Genomic DNA, 20,232 nt, shown 5'->3' with positions numbered 1-20,232 from the left:
TTTATAAAAAATCGGTAGGTTAGTTGCTTTTTTTCAATTTTGAATATGTAGATTCCATTTTTTCTTAAATCAGACAATAGTTAAAGACAGTTTAAAAATCCCGTTTTGGGTGGTAATTATTTGTTTTGTTGTTGGTGGTTCCATTTAGTTATTAATATTGGACATTTATAAATTGTGGTTTGTTTTTATGTTTGTTATTCTTTTCTTGTTATTATGTTCCTCATTTTATTTTTCAATTTAATATTATTTCAGTTAATGTTGTGCTGTCTGTGGTTTTTTAAGTTTTGTGCCATTTTATTTCATTCGATTGTGTGTCTTTCATTGTGCATTCTTTCAAAGCTGGATTCATTCAATATTTGTTTGATATTTACTTTGAGCTGTGTATAAAAAAATAAAAATTTATTAATAAATATACATAAACCTTAGCATTATGAATTTTGTATAATTAAAGTACATATCAAATATTTAATGTTTGAATATCTTGCTTAACAAATTCTATTCTATATTTGCACTCTCTTTTTTAAAAAATGACTTGCATTTGAGCAATTTTTTAAAGAAAGTATCTACTATAAACATTAGTTCGATGATGTTTTGAAGCGTTTCTTATTATATTGTAACACAGTTAAAGCTTAATAAAGAAAGCAGAGGAATAAACTATAGAAAAAATCATTAACTCGTTTCTTACATTTCGTAATATTTAGTTAAAATTAAATTAAGGCCTATTCTGAATAATAAATTCCCGGGGAGTTTGTTTACTTTCCCATATACATATAAAAAATAAACTCCCGGAGAATTATTGTTTATAATTGGGCAGATAATATTCAGATATTTCTATAATTCAACATTTGTGTAATATTAAAATGAACTCTCTTATTTTTGACAAACAAAAATATATATTTTCTGTAATTGCACATTAGATCTGCTCCTGAAACACAAATGTGTTTTAATCTCTTCTATTTTTTTTACAAATAAATGCTAAAATATACAAAAAAGTTTTCCAATCTTTTCAGTATTATAAACAAAAAAACTCAACCATTTTTTTTAAGTACAAGTCTTATGTGCGTTTTATATACACACATTAAACATTTACAAAAGTTTTACATTTCTATAGTACATTTACAAATGTATCAATAGCAGCAAAAAAAGTATTGCAATAATGTTACAAACTATTCAATATGCAATTATATCTATCAAATAACAATGTATGCATTTGATATTCTATGAAACGTAATGTAAAATAATCGATTTAAAAATTATAGTAAATTACATTTTCCTATTAATGTCTTAGCATTTCGTTAGTCCTTTTCGCTTATTGATTGATGGAATTAGAATACATTCATATGTAGATAAGTATTTATATTCCGCGCCCAACATTTTCAATTACTGCCCAAAATATTTTAAATAACTCTTCCCCTAAAATATTCTTTCTAAGGCAGGATATAAATAACTAAGGCACTAGAAAATCGTTCAATTGTTTCAATATATAGATATACCTCAAGAGGGAAAAGGAAGAAACACATTTTTTATGTTTATACCTATACTGTTTTTGTTTTAATCAAGTGGGAAAACATACCTTCCTCATCATATAATATTTTGATTAAGTTCTTTTTATTTAATGACTTCAATATTGTTGTTTTTGTTGTGCTTTTTATGATGATGATGTTGTTGTTTTTATATTGTTGATGATGACGATATTACTTTAAATATACTGTTCTGTGAGTGTGTCTGTGTGTCTGAGTGATTAATTGATTTAACTCTTGAGTAGATTATTGGCCCTCTTGTTGACTCCCGTCATACGTTCATTATTAGCATCACCCTTGGCATTTATACGATCGATTTGTATGTTTTGATTCTCCAATTCAGAGCCCATATCCAAGGCCATATTGCGCAGGTTACCTAACATTGAATTAACTTGGCCCAGATTCTCATCCATTTCATCTTCTCGGGCATCGTTTGTTATGCGGGCTATGTAACCAGATTGGGGAGGAGCTCCTTTACCTGCTCTTTCCCGTTCATCGATAACTCGCTGAGGCTGGTTGTTCACAATTTTACCATCATCATTATTTTTCCAAGCATTGTCACTGTCATCTTTTATAGATACTTTTTTCCAGGGCAACACACAAATACCACAGCATTTTTCCATGCCACTTAAATTTTTTTCAGCCTCTTTCATGTCGGCATTAATACGATCCATGTCTTCCTCAATGCGATCCAGCTGTTCACCTTGATCGTCAAGGGCAACGAGTGTGCGTATACCCGCTTCTTTACTTTCTTCCATAAGATTCAACATACGGCGGGTACTTTCCAAAGATTCATCCGCCACCTGGGCAGATTTCATTTGCAAATCTTCCAATTCAGTGCGAGGAACACCTTCAGCTGCCATTTTTGTTGTTTTATAAATACTTTTCTTATTTGATAAAAATACAAATTTATTTTCTAGAAATTTGGTTACTAAAAGTAGATGATTATGATGACGGTATGTTTATTTTATTATCTCGCTCTTTGTTCCTTTTTTTCGCAAGTGGTTGTTAATCTAACAACGTTTAACAATTGATTTAATAAATTTATCAAATACACACAAACTTGTACTTATGAATATTTTAGTTTTTTTTTTACTTTGTATTTGCAAAATATTTTTGGTGATTTTTACTGCCTCGTGTCGTTTTTCAGAGTTAGTCACCTATTTCGATTCACAGTTTTAAATTTTCACTTTCTTATATTTATCTACTATGTATTTTTCTCTACTTAGTAAAATGAACTTGTTTTACAACGAAATTATAAATTATTAAAATTTTAATTCGCCAGGAAAAAAATTCAAGCAAATTAAGCAAATACAAATTCTACACACACACCCACCGATTTTCTCAAGATACACTAAATTTTTTTCTTTCTCTTTCTTTTTCATTTCCTTATTTTCTTTTCCATTTTCATACTATACACACACATAGTTGCCAGATGATTTGTTTGCAAAATCGTCAAATTTCAAAAAAAGTCGTCAAATTATTTTTGGAAATCGTCAAAACTATTTGTTATAGAAAATAAATATAATTGATGATATTTCTACAATTTTTTTATTCTTTAGTTTTATTTTCTAAGAATTTTTCGACATATATAATTCAAAATTCCTTGTATTGAGTTCTTGTTTGCATTGAGTTCTTGTGATATGATATTCCGTATATATGTGTATATCCTTATTCAATCTTTTTAGGCACTGCGAAAAAATTACCTTAAGTCAAAAGCCGAAAAAAATGTCCTAAAAATACAAAAGTTACAAAAACATGAAATTGTTTAACCTTTTTTGTATTTTAAATTTTTTATTTGAAGCTATTTATGATTTTAGAAGAAATTAAATAGGACTCAAAACTTTTATAATGAAAAAAAAAATACCCCAATTTGTGTATTTTACTTTAAGCCACTTTTTTAAAAAAATTTAAATAATATATATTAAATTTTTGGCAATGAAAATTTTTTCCCAAAAAAAAAAAATGCATAAAAAATTTGAGGTGAAAATTGGGCCTTTAATGTATAATGCAATATTGCTTTAAAAAAATATCCCTTATTCTCCCCGTATTCATAAAAATATTAATCGCTTATTTTAGGTTTATTATGCACATATGAATAAACTATTAAGGTATTTTCAGACTATAATACTGAGTATTAACACACTTCAAGTTAAAAATATTATGAAAATAATTCGGATTTTCAAAAAATCAGTCCGAAAAACACATTTTATGTTTACACTATAATATTTGTAATATTTTTTAAATTGTTTAATGAAAATACACTGTTTCAACTTTTTTGACATATAACGCGTACAACGCGTGGTTAAAATGTGCAAACATATGTATAATCCAGTGTACACTTAATAAGGTAGCCTCGTCCGCACAGCTGATCATCAGCTTTTACAATCTTATCTGTCAAAATTCCTGTTTGTTTACATAGAAAAAAAAATCGCAAAAGGTGTAAAAATTTTAAAAAGTGAAGAAAATTATGGTTTTAAAGGAGTTTTCTAGGTCAATCGTGATTAAATGTCTTTGTTATCCTTCTCTCTTGATAAAAAAAGAAAATCTTTAGCTCCGGCATACGTTCCAAATCAGTTTCAACTATTTTTAACACGACCAATCACTTTTCACAAAAAACACGTTTAATTCGGAAAATTGGTCTTCCCAATAGATATAGTTATGATTTTCAGACATTCCACGTTTAATTAATATAATATATTAATATTAATAGTTAAAAATTTAAATAATTGCTAAAAACTCATATTTTTATTGTGTTTATTTGTTGCTTTTTCATTGACAGATGGGATTATTCTACAATAACAAATCGCCTGTTGTTTTTGTATTGTTGTATTTGTTGTAGCGACGAGGCTACCTTATTAAGTGTACACTGGTATAATCGAAATTCTTTAAATGAAAATAGTCAAAATGACGATAAATCTTCAAATCTGGCAACAGTATATAGAAAACTGCGATCTGCGCCGTCAAAATTTCAAGTTGTCGCCTACAACTGTCTTTTTAAATGTTATCGTCAAATTAAATTAAAATATTAATTTAAATCATAAATAAAAATTGCTTAAATTGAAATAGAAATATTAATATGTATTTATGTTATTAACTATTTTACCATAGTTTACAAAGACAACTTATATTTCTAGCGGCGGCTAAGATTAGTCTAATTTTCTTTTCCCGGCACAGGTTTCTGTTTTACTATATTCAAAAATATGTTGCCAGACAGCCAAAATTAACTAATACAATCCCAATAAACATACTAATAACAAATAAAGCGAAAATTATATTCTACATTATTTGGGGGTTTGATTTATACAATGGAGGTATGTATTTTTGTTCCTAATATGCCATCGATTTTGCATTTCGTTCAGGAAAAAATAGATGAAAACTAAAATATATTCGTTAAACTAAATACTAAAACTAAAATATATTTGTTTTAAAGTTTTAATTGTGAATTTAATCCAATTTAGCTAAATGTTGTATGTCGTTATCATCTATGATATGTACTCAGTTAAAAAGTAAAAAAATTACTTGCCGCTTTCTATCTGAAAGCTTTCAAATCAAAACACTTAATCACCAAAATTGAAAGAGACCCAGGAAAAGCAAATTATATTGTTATATTTAAAATTTTTAAGAACATTAGCAGAAAAAGGATGAAAAACTAAATTTCATCACCCAATTACCGAAAAAATGATCCCTGGTACATGGAACAAAGGGATTATTCCAGAATTTATTTAAAAGTTGGCTAGATGAATTTTTTGTTCTTCCAAGCAAAAAAATCTGATGACAAAAATGTTGACGGATAGTCAACGTCGATGTACAGACGACTTTCCTAAAATATTGGTCCAACACCCACCTTAAAGTATACCAATTTTCTCAGAATCACCAAAATAAAAAAATCAACATACTCACTGGTGTTGGGTATTATATGGTCGACCATGCTCGACTATACATTCTTACTTGTTTTTATAACTTTGATTAATATTTTGTGCTCTTAGTGAAAATATTTAAATATATGCAGCCCTTATGTCAGTTAGTTTTGTATGAAAAGTGCCACGCCCTCCCAATTAAATCTGCCCATTTTTGGTATAAGATCGCACCATACCAAGTCACATGTTCATAGAAATTTTTATCTACTTTTAGTCAAGAGTTATGACATTTTTTGTGCTGAATTTGTCATTGGTACCACTGTGCACTATAACGGTAATAAATCGATTTGTTATCATGATAACGATTTCAAGTTTAGAATAATAAATATATCCCAGCAAAAAAGAACTTCCAAAGAAGCGAAAAAGAAGTAAAATTTTCTCCATGGAAGTACTGAAAAACACCTGAAGATGTGACGATTTTAACAAAGGATTGTCATAGGAGGGATGTTCTTTTTGTTTGATTCAAAATTCTCTATATCTGAAGTCATACTTAGGAAGTGAAATTGTTGCATTATAGAATACAACTCATTAAACTTAAATAATAAGTACAAACATAAATAAATAAATTACATGCATTTATCAATCAACCCCAAAATAAAATGGGTTTAATTAAAAAAATCAGTACAAAATAGTAAAGCTTATATTTTTATCACTAATATTTTTTTAACTATAACTCAATTGAGTGATAGTGTAGAAAAAAGCACTACACTCAAATAGTTAAAAATTTGAACAGTCACTAACAAAAGGCTTCAATAATTTTCTTTGCACTATTTTTTTTTATAAAAATGAAAAAATTTGTAAGACAATAAGTGATTAAATTTTTTAAAAGATACATCTATTAAAATGGAAAATACAGATTTTGTTAGCGATGGCACTATGATAGACCCTACATATGCAGTTACCCCAACAACATCTCATGCTTTAAAAAGAAATGGTTGAAACACCTAAATTCCAAAATTTTGCCTTCTGCTCAAGTATAACGGAATGGTGAACTCTCCTCGGAAAATTAAATTAATTGGTTAATTTTGTACCTCGATTTTTTTTTAGTTAAAAATTTTAAATAACACTATCACTATTATTGAATGAGGCTTATATTTTTTAATTCATCACTAAACATATATATAAATATAATACCCTACACCATGAGTATATTTTTAAAATTTTTACTTTTTATAAAGAAACTTTTATGTTGAATATTTTACCAAAATATTTAAGCAATTTATTGATAAAAAAACTAAAATTTCTAAATGAGGCTTTATATATGTCAAATTGGGCCGATCCTCGGTAAATTTAAAAAGTTAAAATTTTAAAAATATACTCATGGTGTAGGGTATTATATGGTCGGCCATGCCCGACTATACTTTTCTACTTGTTTTTTCTTAAGTTAATTTGAGTTACTGATTTTATGAGGCAATGAGTTTTTATATTATATATTGTTTTAAATTTTATTGAAATTGTCGTTCATATCCTCGTTCATTTCAACAAGTCGTTAATAAGTTAACTTGATTTTTAGATAACTCACAAAATCTTACTGGATCACTCCACTTTCTTTTCTTTACATTCCAATATATTTTTTTTTTTGCAAAATCTTGTATAGTAAAGTAGGATCTCGATTATCCACAACATCAATTATCTGGGATGGAAAAAAAATTTTGCATCGATTTAACGAAAGTTTCGTATTTAAAAACAGAGGGGATAGTAAAATACTACGTTTTAAGAGAGCTTTTGAAAGGACGAATTGGACATTTTTTGGCAGCAAAGGTCAGAACTAAAATTCACGTTTATTCAAATATGTACATACAGTGAATCAATTAAGTAATTTGCCTATGTAAAATTTTATAAATTTTAAGAAAAAACTTTATCTGACCAACCATAAAAAGTAAAATCGTGATACTAATTAACGAGATTTTTGATAAAATATGAACGTATTGTTAATTTCTAGTTCAATAAAGTATTTTGCATTTTTAGGTTTTTCGTAAATTTTTTATAAAATTTAATATTTTTATTACACCTATATATTAGAATAACATTTTTAGATATTTTAGTAGTAGAATGGCATTTCATTTTATATCAAAATTGCCTCATTATTATCCTTTAAACATTTTTAAGGCAAATAACATCACATTTTCACACAAAGAGGATATGATTTTTGCAAATTACAATTGAAAAATACTTAACTCTCGTCCTTTTAACAATAAAAGAATAAATTCCAAAAATTAATTAAAAAATAATTTAAAAAACCCAACAAATTTAACCGGAATTCTCAATATTAAAAATACTTTATTGATGTGCAAATTATGATGGAAAAACAAATGCACCAAAATTTTTATTTTCTTGGTTTTACCATTTTAATTGGAAAACATAAATTTACTTTTTAGCTCTTTTTTCGAATTTTAGTTATGAATAAAAAACTAAATTCTCTTAAAAAAAGGTAGGCAAAAAACTTAGCTGATTCACTGTATGTATATAAATATTAAAAATGTAGTTCAAATTTAGATTAGAAACATATTAATCTGCACACTAAATATCTGGTTTTATATATGATATTTTGTTCAAAAGTTCTTTGAGCAATAATAGAATGTCATAAAACATTAAAAATTTGTTTGGATCATGAACGTCTTATAGTAAATAAGTGATAAATCATTGAATTACTTAGTGAAAAAAAACATAAAGCTTACCTTTAACTTTTATCCCTAAAGTATACTTTAACTATTAATCATTTTATTTGCCGATATATTGACCTGATCCAATCGTACGCTATTAGCATCTCCCTTTGCAGTAATTCTCTCAATTTGAGTATTTTGTTTTGTTAAATCAGAGTTCATATCTACGGCCATATTCTTAAGAGTACCTAAGATATTATTAACTTGACACAAATTTGAATCCATTTCATCTTCTCGGGCATCGCCTGTTATACGTGTAATGTAACCAGATGAGGGAATCGCAGAATTCGCTGTTCTTTCCTCATAAACACGTCGTGGTTGATCCACGACTACTTTTGCATTTCCTTCTGTTTCCGTTATAAATTCTCCATCTGTCTCAACTTGAGTTGGAACTTTTCTCCATGGTGTTGGGCAAATAATGCAACACCTTTTCAATCGTTTTAAACTTTTTTCAGCCTTAGTCATATCTGCATTAATGTTATCCATGCCTCGTTCTATGTTATTTAATTTTTCACCTTGTTCATCCAGAGCTTCCATAGTTTTTTGTCCAGCTTGCTCACTTTCTTCCATCATATTTAACATGCGCCGAGTACTTTCTAATGAATCATCGGCTATTTTAACAGACTGAATTTGTATTTCTTCTAATTCTGTGAGCCGTGAATTTGTATTATCAGACATTTTTGATTATAATGGATTTTTATTCGTTTTATAAAAAATAATGTGTTTTAATTGAAACTTTATCGAGCACTTTTATACTGTTTTAACTTGATTCCAAGTTGAAACTGTTTAATAATTCTTGTTAATATTTTTGTGGTTAGTATTTGCTAATGATTTGTAACTATTTTATTTTTAATACAAATCTTGTATATTAATCATAAACTGTTTTATATTTAGTGCTGCTTTATTTATAAACAAGTAGGAAAGTAAAGTAGGGCATGGCCGACCATATAATACCCTCCACCATATTTTATATTTTGAAATTTTTTATTTTTTATTAAGAAACTTTTATGTTGAATTTTACCTTAATTCCGAAGTATTTAAGCAGTTTATTGATAAAAAATAAAATTTTTTAAATGAGGCTTTATATGGGAGTATATGTCTGCAGTGTGATTTATACTTATATAAAACTTATTTGTGCCAAATTTTATAGAGATAATAGTATATTTGACGTAAGTATGGCATAAAAAGCCCAAATCGTGAGTTACGATTGTATGGAGGCTAGGTGAAATAATGGACCGATTTCAACCAATAGGCTTCGTCCCTGTGCCAAAAAACATACTTTTTCCAAATTTTATCAAATTATCTGGAAAACGGCGGCCTGTAACTTGCGCACAAGGTTTACATCGACAGCCAGCCGGACGAAAATGTCTTAATCGACTTGAAAAATGATTCTAAAACGATCTGTATACTTTAAGGTGTATAGGACCAATATTTTTGTTTTTTACAAACATCAGCACAAACGTACAATACCCTACCACTATAGTGGTGTAGGGTATAAAAATAAATGTACCAATATGTATATCAAATCTGTATAAATGACACTCAAAAGATTTTTAAGGATAAGAATTTTAAAAGGCATTTTTTAAAGATTTTTATTCCAATAGCAACTACTATCAAATGCTATTTTAATTTTGGTAGCATAAAAAATTTAAATTTTATTAAAATACGAATAAATTACGTCATTCAGAAAAAAGACACAAGCCGCAGGGAAAAATGCTAAGACTTCGATTCGTTGGCCTTCTAAAGACATACATATTTACATATTATAAAATAATTATATGGCGACGAAATTCGACACAAACAAGTTTTGTAGAACCACAAATATCTCTACGAAATTTATAGGGGATCGGATTATTTAAGGTCCCATTAAAAAACAATAATGCTGATAACTGGCTTCGACATAAACAAGTTTTATAAGACCAAAAATATCTTAATGACATTTTGTCGGGATCGGTCCATATTTGACACTACCTCCCATATAAGGTCCCCATCAGAAAATTACATAAGCCCTCATTACTTTCTTAAAAATACGAGTACTGCTATGAAATTCGACAGGAATATGTTTTGTATGAACCTAAATCTTTCTAAAGTGGATCGGTCTATAATTGACCCTACCCCCTACTACCAAATTCTACGAGGATCAGAGCTCTACTTCGCATATATGTTTGCTTAAAAAAAATAATTTAAACGCTTATTGCTGGCTTAAAAATGCGATGACAATGATAAAATTTGACATAAATATGATTTTCATAAAAAAATCGTTCTACAAGATTGTACGATGATCGGTTCATAATTGATCGTACTCTCATATAAGACCCCTTATATGTTGTAAAGACAGATGAGGATAGTTCCACACATATAACTCCTCTTATAAAAATTCAGTTTATGGTTATAAAATTGGACAACCACGATTTGTTTTTAAAAGTTAAACCTTTGTTATTGGACCTCTTCAAATATTACCTTGATATTCATATTAATATCGATATATAATAATAAAACATTCATAAATATCAAAGTTTATTTATATGGCAAAGATTTGATGGTGGATATATAAGATTCGACATAGCCTAATATATCACTCTTACTCGTTTTTTTTGGAACATGTACATAGCAAATTGATCCAAATGTATGAAAATTATTTAATGATGGTTTCTTTACATACAGCATACAGAACTGTATATTGAATATTTGTTCCACATTCTGATAAAAATTTCTTATTATATCCTTCACCTTCGTAAGAAGGGTATATATAAGTTTGTCATTCCGTTTGTAATTTCTATAATATAATTTTCCGACCCTATAAAGTATATATATATATATATATATATATATATATAAATATATATATATATATATATATAATATATATATATATATATATATATATATATATATATATATAATATATATATATATATATATATATATATATTCTGGATCCTTATAGATAGCGGAGTTCATTAAGCTATGTCCGTCTGTGTGTTTGTTAAAATCAATTTTTAGAGGAGCCCAGATATCGGCGATGTCCGAATCTTCAATAATTCTGTTAGACATGCTTTCGAGAATATCGCGATTTAAAAACAGCAAAATCGGTGCATAAATACCGGAGATATGAGCAAAAATCCGAGACAACCTCTGAAAATTTCATAAAAAATAGAGATTTGTTATTCATGCTCAAACAGAAATTGCAAAAAAAAAAACAAAATCATACGATAAATTTTGTTATTGTACTCTTGTTTATAAAAACAAGGCCTGGCTTAAGTAAGAAGCCATAAAAGAGAACTTTTTTGCACCTTTTCGTTTTTTAAAAGGTACTTTTTGAATTTTCTCTAATATTGAACCTAGAAATATGAAATTAAGTATGTAGAGTCTGAATTAAGTGAGAACTGATAAAAGGGAACTTTTTGGTACTTTTTCATTTTTCAAAGAGTATTTAGACGAAAATAAATCAATGGATATTTTTTTGTACTTTTTCGTTCTGCAAAAGGTACTTTTTGAATTTTCTATAATAATGAACCTAGATATATGAAATTAACTTTTTGGTACTTTTTTGTTATACCCTACACCACTATAGTGGGGAGGGTATTATAAATTTGTGCTGATGTTTGTAACATACAAAAATATTGGTCCAATACCCACCTTAAAGTATACCGATCGATTCAGAATCATTTTTTGAGTCGATTAAGACATGTCCGTCCGTCCGTCCGTCTGTCCGGCTGGCTGGCTGTCCATGTAAACCTTGTGCGCAAGGTACAGGCCGCAATTTTCAAAATAATTTGATGAAATTTGGACCAAGCATGTTTTTTGGCACAGGGACGAAGCCTATTGAAAATGGTTGAAATCGGTCCATTATTTCACCTAGCCCCCATACAACCGTACCTCCCGATTTGAACTTTTTATGCCATAATTACGTCAAATATTCTGCTATCTCTTTAAAAATTGGCACAAATAAGTTTTATATAAGTAGAAATGACGCTGCAGATTTTCGTAAGGATCGGCCTATATTTGACCCTAGCCCCATACAAACCCCCTTCAAAAAATGACTTAAACGTCTAAAATTGACTTGTAACCATTTGTATCGCAATGAAACTCAACAAAACTAACTGTTATTTAGAAATATATCATTTTCCCAAATTAACCGCGGATCGGCCCATATTTGACCTATATAAAGCCTCATCTAGAAATTTTAGTTTTTTATCAATAAATTGCTTAAATATTTTGGAATTATTAGTAATATTCAACATAAAACTTTCTTTATAAAAAAAATTTTATAAAAAGTAAAAATTTTAAAAATATACTCATGGTGTAGGCTATTATATGGTCGGCCATGCCCGACTATACTTTCCTACTTGTTTTTGAATTGGGTATGTAGAGTCTGAATTAGGTGAGAACCCATAAAAGGAAAATTTTGTGTACTTTTAGTTTTTCAAAAGGTACTGTTTTTTTATTTTTTATAATATTGGATCTAGAAACATGAATTTAAGCATGTTGAGCCCGAAGAAAGTGATTGAAAAGAGGACTTTTTGGTACACGCTGGTTTTTTTAACACACCATGGTGAAGGGTATATAAGATTCTGCACAGCCGAATATAGAACTCTTACTTGTTTTACAATACAATACAATACAATACAATGTTTATTAAAATAATCATTAAAATGTTTGATTTTTAGATCACAATATATCTTTTTTTATATTTAAGTTTTCATTAATTTTCATATTACATTTAGAATAGTCTTCTTTTTGTTATAAAACATGCATTGTTTTGATATTTCTAAGAATCTTCCAATCAGTGTTAGTCGGGAATGTTATTTCCAGAATAACATTACTTCCAAGATACTTGGATCTAATTTCGACGAATGCCTGACAAAAGATACTTAATAATCTTGGAATGTTCACTGGAAAATATATAAAAATTTAGCTTATATTTCACAAATATTAAATCCAAGCGGGTATTGATTGTATTGATAATGCTGTAAAACCACCGTTTTAGCAACACTTACTGAAAACATGAAAAAATTTCTTACAAGAATCTCTAAAAAAGAAAAATAAATACAACCCTGGTTTCCGTCATATAAATAGTTACCTCTGGCAATGCTAAGCAACAACTAGCGAATGATGAGCACAAAAGGAAAAACAAAAGACAAGTACGATTTTTGCAAATTCCGTTTAGTTTGTGTTTCTTCGTCGAGAGGTGTTGTTGTTTAGCAAAAGAAAACGGAAACATCGCATTAATTTCGTTATTTATTTTTTTTGTTGGAAATTTTATTTTTTTCTTAACAAGAAAAGAAGCAAAACTATAAAAAGCCGAACGAAATAAAAACGCGTTTAAGTTAATAAAAGAAAATAATTACACAATTAGAAATCAAACGAAGTGAGAAAATTTGTAATTTATGTTAAGAAATTAGTATAATAATAATTTACTTTCGTCTGCCTTGTTTTCTCGCTGTTGTCTACACTTTTTTTGTTTTGTTTAACCAAAGTTTTGTTGAGTGTGTTTAAATTAAATCATAATGACGATGGTAATAATGATGTTGTTGGTAGTGTTTCCATAGATGACGAAGTGGAAAAAGAAAAAATAATAAGATAAAAAATTCAAGAATTTTAACAGTGTTTTATAAAAAATAAAAAAAGAGAAAAAATCTTATTTTAAGAAAGAATGTAAAAAAAATTATTTAAAATAACAACAAAACGAAAAAACGGGTAAAGAAAAAAGAAGGCTAACAAATAAATGTTGGTGAAGTGCAAAATATTGTTGAGCCTGTAAAATTACTAAAGAAAAACAAGAGGCAATAAGAGCCGCTTTAATATTGTAATTGGAAAAAAGGAAAGAAAACAAAGAGAAATATTTTCAAGGATTTACCAGTTTCTTATTGGATTTTAAAAATGTTTTTTAAATGTCAAAATTCATAAATAAAGTATATTGCTCAGGGTGTGTCAATAATTCAAACTTATTAAAACTGGAAGAGTATTTTATACGAATTTTTTTATTAGCTACTTTTTGCTGTTATTTTTTTATGGTTAAAATAGGTATAAAGCCAATATTAATATTTGGCTTTATTCCAACAATTTGTTTTGAACTCTATATTATTTCTTACGTTTCAAGTAACTAAACATTCGTTCCCTTATATTAATTCCTCTTTTTACGTACACCTTGCCTTTTTTAACTTAAAAAGAAAATACAAAAAACAGAAACTACAACAATAACGAATTACACTAAACAATAGATTATTGTTTGCGCACCAAATAATAATTCTGCTTCTAATGCTACGAACGATAGCAACAGCAAGGAAAAAGAAGAACAACAAGCAATACAACAACGACAACAACATGAGAATAGTATAACAATTTTACAACAACACATTTGGTTAAAAGTAACAGTCAATATTTATAGACCAACTCAAATATTGCCAGACTACTGAATTTTTTTCCCGCCCATTTATTTTATATAACATAATTAAAAAAAATAAACTTTTTCATAAAATCATAATACATAGCTAAGAAAAAGAATATGATTCAATATTAATCTTGCTGGATTGATGTTTGTTATATGAGTTCAAACCCGATTGGTGTAGAAGATATAAACTAATATGTACCTAATTTTTATAAAAATTATACTTACAATTTGTAAGAAAATAAATATTGAACAAAACAAAAACTCGATAAAAAATATCAAAACCACAATTTTTTAGGCAATACCTTCATATTTTCGTTTTCAACATTTAAAAAATTTGTCGAGAGGAGTGTGTTTTCTTTATTAAATTTGGATAATTAAAAAAAATTATCTAAGTAGTTTTGTAATCTTACAAGCCGGCCATAGTATTTGCTTCTAAAAATTAAATTAGAATTAAAAAACAGCATAATTTGTAATAGCTCTTACCGATTGGAATCCCTAATTTAAGCCTGTGATAGAGATTACACCGGTTACTTCAAAATCCCATTATAATCTGTGACTGTTTTATACAATTTTATTTTTTTTACAATTCGATCTTCAAAAGTACAATGGTACATCAATGGCCCATTTTGTACAATTTTAAAATATATTACCTTATTGAAATAATATAAACAGTGTACTATTAACACAAAGTTTAATGAATTACTGACTTCGACAAATTTTTACTAAACTTCACAAAAGGATATTGAAAATAATCCTAACATTTAACAGTTAGGGAGTAATTTTAGTCTATAAAGATAGTCTTTGAACATTATTAACTACTTTTTATCTAGTTTTTAGACTACCCTATCCAACTTTAAGAACCAGTCAATACCTATAATTTTTATAAAAATTAATAAAGAAAACTTACAATATATAGGTATATATTAAATTTTATAATGACTAATTTATAAATATAAAGAAATTTAAACTAGACGTTTAAAGTATTTCTAGGGACTACTATATGCATTACTCCTTCTGTATTGCTATAAACTAATATTGCTATAGACGTATATCCCGTCTATTCTATAGAAAAGTAAATTTACAAATTACAATTATATATGTGTAATGTGTAATTGAGCAAAAACCAATTACAATAAATGGTAATTCTAACTTAAATTTTTAAATTACATGTAATTAAAAAATTCACAAGTACAAGGAATTGTAATTGGCAAAGCTTCTCTTACAATCAAATTACTATTGGAGAAGCTTAAATTAAAATTATTTCCAATTTAATTTTTAATGTAATCATTACCCCCAAAGCCAGTTGAATACAGTGGTTTACCGGTTTAACGAAGGATATAAAATAAGGACAATCGTTAAACCGAAAAACAACTTTTATGTAATATGATACAAAATGATATCTTATTTGGTAATTTGACACGGTTTAAATTTTTAAACAAAAAGTCCTCTGAGATAAAATGTCTAATTTCTTTAATAGTTTAAAAAAGAGGATGTATTTATATGGAATCCGAAAAAATTACCCTATTCGACTAACCTACCGGAAACGATTTACAAAATTTGAAACAATCTCAGGTTAAAGGTGAATGAATTATTTCACACGATTATAAGAAATCTAAGAGACTCAAAAAAATTAAATAGAAAATGCAAATGTGATAGGCGAGTTCAGAATTCAAAGGAATAGTCTGTAATAGAATAAGAACCTCATTCCCTGATTAAAGGTTCAGAATCCTCAATATAGTCGCCAATAGAAAAAACAGTTTATTTCCTGCTAAAAAGGTTAAAGATTCGACATTAAATATATTTTTTCTTTCAATGTTTGAATAAGAATCTATTCTAGGACAATAAAATATTATTTATGTATATATGTATGTATGTAAGCTCGATCACTTAGTTCCATATAGAACTACTACAATTCTTTTGTTTTTTGTAAAAGCTCTAATTGGAGAGTCTTTAGAGATTATCTGTTACTTCTAGATATGTTGATATGTATGCAACAATCAATGCTCTGAGAAACTCATACAAACGTACATATTTTCTTTAAATTTTGGTTAAAATAAATTTTGAACAAAATATCTGGCATCTCTTCACCAACAATAGCAGTTAAAACGTAGTGGTCGTTAATGTCATTCTTGGCTGTCATATACTAAACAAAAACAACACATATAGATAATTTTAGTAGTGGTAGTATGCCGATGACGACGTCATACCTTCACGTAGTATTTACTTGTTTATATGGTTTTTTTTGTTGTTTTCAGAAATTCCGCCGTAGTTATTTTTATACATTTTCTGCTTTGTTGCTCAACTTTATCGTGTTATCCCTTTTACACTACTTAAACTGAGTTATGTATGTATGAGTGTAGTTCTGTGAGTGATTTTAGCCCATTTGTTGTTGTATGTGGCACAATTGAGATGCTATGACTTTTTATTTGTATATTCTACATGTTTTATCATGTTCTATTATTTTTTATTTTTTACGTTTTTGTTTTACTATTCTCAAAATCTAACTTGTTCTCTATTATCGTTTATTTCCTTTTAGCCTTGAATTTTGTTAAATATTCTTATTACCTGTCTTTTATCCATTAACCCTAAATATATTTTTGTTTTCTTTTTGAATTAAAAAAGCAAGAATATTTTTCTAGACAGCATTAGATTGTTTGCTTTTATTAGAAAACATGTTTTTTTTATTTAAATAAAATAGGAATAAATCATTAATTAGAAATGAAAATTAATACCAAACTTAACACATAAATAATGATATAGTTTTCGAGTTACGTATTAACATCATTTGCTACTATCGGACAAAAATTTTACTTTTAAGTAAAGACTAGTTCATTAAAAAATATTCCAGATAGATTCATCTATATTTGTATAGTCTAAAATTGGATATAGCTTATCTTACTAACTAACATAAATCTACCAGACCCCCACAACCGATTTTACTTCTGAACCTTTTTAATTTTCCCAGTCAAATATACTCAAAGAAGTTTATATTAACTGAAAATGACTTACCTAAATACAAAATCAACTTAAAAACGAGCAATCATATGTGTCAATCTTTAAGAACACATTGTTAATTAACGCGATGTTGTCTCTAGATGATTTTCAAAAAGACAGGAAAATCTCTCAAATAAAAACAAGTATGAATAAGTCAAACAACTTCTGAGTAATAGGGTCATTAGTGCAACAATGAGTGGAATCAATGTCTCAAGACTTGCCAGTCGTGGTGCATCACACGCCTGCTCTGGAATGTGGCTATGAATTCCTTACAAAATGAGCTAGTTAAAAGTATAATTAAGACTGTAGTTTCTGCTGATGATGTCTCGGTAGTGGTATCTGGCAAATTCCTAGATATTATATCCAACTGCAAGGAATCTGCTCCTAACTTGTTTAGCAAGTGGAGTGTTTCCTGTGGCCTCAGTGTAAACCCAATGAAAACTGAACTTGTTCTTTTTACAAGGAAGTATAAGATTGAAAATTTTATGCCTCCAAAATTAAATGGAGTAAGGCTCAATCTCATTGATCATGCGAAATACCTTGGAGTAATCCTTGACAGTAAACTATCCTGGAATTTGAATATTCAAAACAGGATTAATGACGGTAATTCTGGGGAGTTATTCTTAAAGTTATCAACTGGATCTTCAAAGCAGTTGTTAAGCCTATACTATTTTATGGTGTTAGTGGGAGTCTACGACATCAAGGTTAACCGAAGAATATCGGGTATCTTTGAATGAGATAGTGACGCTAATATGGGTCCCTTGTCAGGAATGGTGCGATGAGAGGGGAAGATGAAATCGACTCATTTACTTGCATTTCTCTTACTAACGGTAAGCTACTGGTTCAGACTGAACTATGCAATATGGCTCAAATCAAATGGTTCAGTGAAACCACCTGTCTCAATTCGAGGTCAATTTAGCCTCTATATGATGTTCCCAGGTCAAGCTTAGTATTAAGCTTTCAAAAGGAACATATAAGAATGCTAGTCAGTAACAACGGGATACTGTACTATTGGCAATCACGCCAGAAGAATAGGTCTCGAATATAACGACTACTGTAGAAGTTGTAATGATGAGGAGGAAACAATACCTCACCTTCTTTACTATTGTCCATCTTTCAATGAATGTAGAGAACAATGCTTCGGCCTTGCTGCTTTATCTTGTTTGGATGAGCTATCGGGGATATTCCTAACTAATTTATAAATAAGTTTTGCTTATAAGCAAACATCTAACTAGTTCCACATTTTCAAACGACACATTAATTTTTAATTTCCATGTAAACTTGACAAATACCTTGTAATTCATTTTATCCTTACTTAGCCTTACTTAAATTCACCAAACTCGGCTGTAAAGTATCTTCGGTAAAAGAGAATTGAGGAAATTTCTTGTAGCATACTTTTAAACTCTAACTACATCTACTAAAAAAAGGCTTAGGAGAACATAGATTAAAATACTTATTGTAAGACCAAGAAAGTAGATTTATTAATTTAATAAAATGTAACAAAATGTTGGAATATATTGCACTTTAAATAATATTAAAATTATATACAAATTTTAATATTGGATAGAAAAAGATGAATAATATTTATTAATAAAAAATTTTAATATATTTTTAATTTTATTATACTTTCAGATAATCTGTTAAGTTTGCTGTTTTAATTAAAAAATAATAAAATAATCTTTAATCACTGTTAAAAGAAAATCCTAAATAAAAGCTCTTTAAGGGCTTTAAAATAAAAAAGTGAAAACAAAAAACAAATGTAAACTATTACCTATGAAAAATATTACAAAAACACTACTATTAAGTGTATTTAAGTGTTGAAATTAAAATAAATTAAAAAAATACGAAAAAAACATAATATTATATGAAAATTTATGTTGGAGTGTCATTTATTTGTGTCGCGCTTAAAATCGTTTAAAAATAAAATCGTGCGTTATTATTTTTAGTTTAGTCTCGTCGAGTTCTCGTCGTTACCGTAACTTATTGCCGTTATCTTCAACATGTTTAAGTGCATTCCAATATTTAAGGGCTGTAATCGCCAAGTAGAGTTTGTGGACAAACGCCATTGTTCACTACCAAGTGTTCCCGAAGAAATTTTACGCTATTCGCGTACATTGGAGGAATTATTTTTGGATGCAAATCATATAAGAGATTTGCCAAAGGTAAGTTTCTATATAAGTTTTTATTCCTTAAATTACATCAAAATATATTAGTTTGGGGGTCTTTCCTAAGTTGAATGTAAAGTACATAGTTTATCGGAATTATTAATTGAATATTTGTTCGGGCTTAAGTTCGAAGAAATATTAACTTTTTTATAATTCACCTATTCAATTTTTTCGAAATTTGTGAGTTAAATAGATGATGTTTACAAGTGACAACAGATTATGATACAAAAAGATCGCTTATGAGAACGCATATCGGGTCCATTACTGTTGCTTTTAGTTTATTAAAATATTCTACCCAATCAGAATAAATTTTCGATTTGGTATTTGGTATCACTTGTCATTTGAAAAGTTTTCTGAATTGACAAGATAAGCTCTTTTTCGAAGAAACTTAACACTCCATTATCATATTATCCTTTCTAATAAATTTAAGCCACGTCTAAAGGGGCTCTTCTCGTTTGACATACTTCATCATTTTTTTAGTAATCTAATAATTTTTCAAACTTACTTGGTTTTAATCATCAACACACGTACCGAATCCAAATGTTCAAATAATTATTTCCACAAAGCTGTTCCCAG

The 20,232-nt window shown here is 28.1% G+C and overlaps 3 protein-coding genes across 14 annotated transcripts in view; 1 reads left to right on the top strand and 2 right to left on the bottom strand.

Annotated features, from left to right (window-relative positions):
- Positions 1-125: 125 nt before the first annotated feature.
- LOC111674631 (synaptosomal-associated protein 25-like) lies at positions 126-8,862 on the bottom strand. Its single transcript, XM_023435287.2, has 2 exons — positions 8,119-8,862; positions 126-377 (listed from the first exon to the last, which is right to left on the bottom strand). Exon 1 carries the CDS (start codon positions 8,779-8,781, stop codon positions 8,146-8,148), a length of 636 nt encoding a protein of 211 aa, XP_023291055.2. The 5' UTR covers positions 8,782-8,862; the 3' UTR covers positions 126-377; positions 8,119-8,145.
- LOC111674586 (synaptosomal-associated protein 25) lies at positions 1,654-2,871 on the bottom strand. The gene has a single exon (XM_046949638.1). The coding sequence runs from the start codon at positions 2,381-2,383 to the stop codon at positions 1,751-1,753; it is 633 nt and encodes a 210-aa protein (XP_046805594.1). The 5' UTR covers positions 2,384-2,871; the 3' UTR covers positions 1,654-1,750.
- A 4,418-nt stretch (positions 8,863-13,280) lies between the features above and the next one.
- The window catches only part of LOC111674587 (protein lap4), a 241,099-nt gene continuing 234,147 nt past the window's right edge, over positions 13,281-20,232 (top strand). For 8 of the 12 annotated variants that reach the window (XM_046949898.1, XM_046949900.1, XM_046949897.1 and 5 more), the window contains exons 1-2: positions 13,281-13,474; positions 19,124-19,653. In XM_046949898.1, the coding sequence (XP_046805854.1) occupies positions 19,492-19,653 (162 nt within the window). In that variant the 5' untranslated portion in view covers positions 13,281-13,474; positions 19,124-19,491. The remainder of the gene's footprint in view (positions 13,475-19,123; positions 19,654-20,232) is intronic. The other 4 variants (XM_046949910.1, XM_046949911.1, XM_046949912.1 and 1 more) reach the window with 2 other exon arrangements.

Source organism: Lucilia cuprina, chromosome 4 (genome assembly GCF_022045245.1).
Source record: "Lucilia cuprina isolate Lc7/37 chromosome 4, ASM2204524v1, whole genome shotgun sequence".
NCBI classification, from domain to species: Eukaryota; Metazoa; Arthropoda; class Insecta; order Diptera; family Calliphoridae; genus Lucilia; species Lucilia cuprina.
Note: the sequence above shows the minus strand (reverse complement) of the source record. Positions and strands in the feature narration are given on the sequence as shown.

What these genes read in the sequence shown, in the direction of transcription:
- LOC111674631 (XM_023435287.2), bottom strand. Translation starts at nt 8,781, where the DNA reads ATGTCTGATAATACAAATTCACGGCTCACAGAATTAGAAGAAATACAA.
- LOC111674586 (XM_046949638.1), bottom strand. Translation starts at nt 2,383, where the DNA reads ATGGCAGCTGAAGGTGTTCCTCGCACTGAATTGGAAGATTTGCAAATG.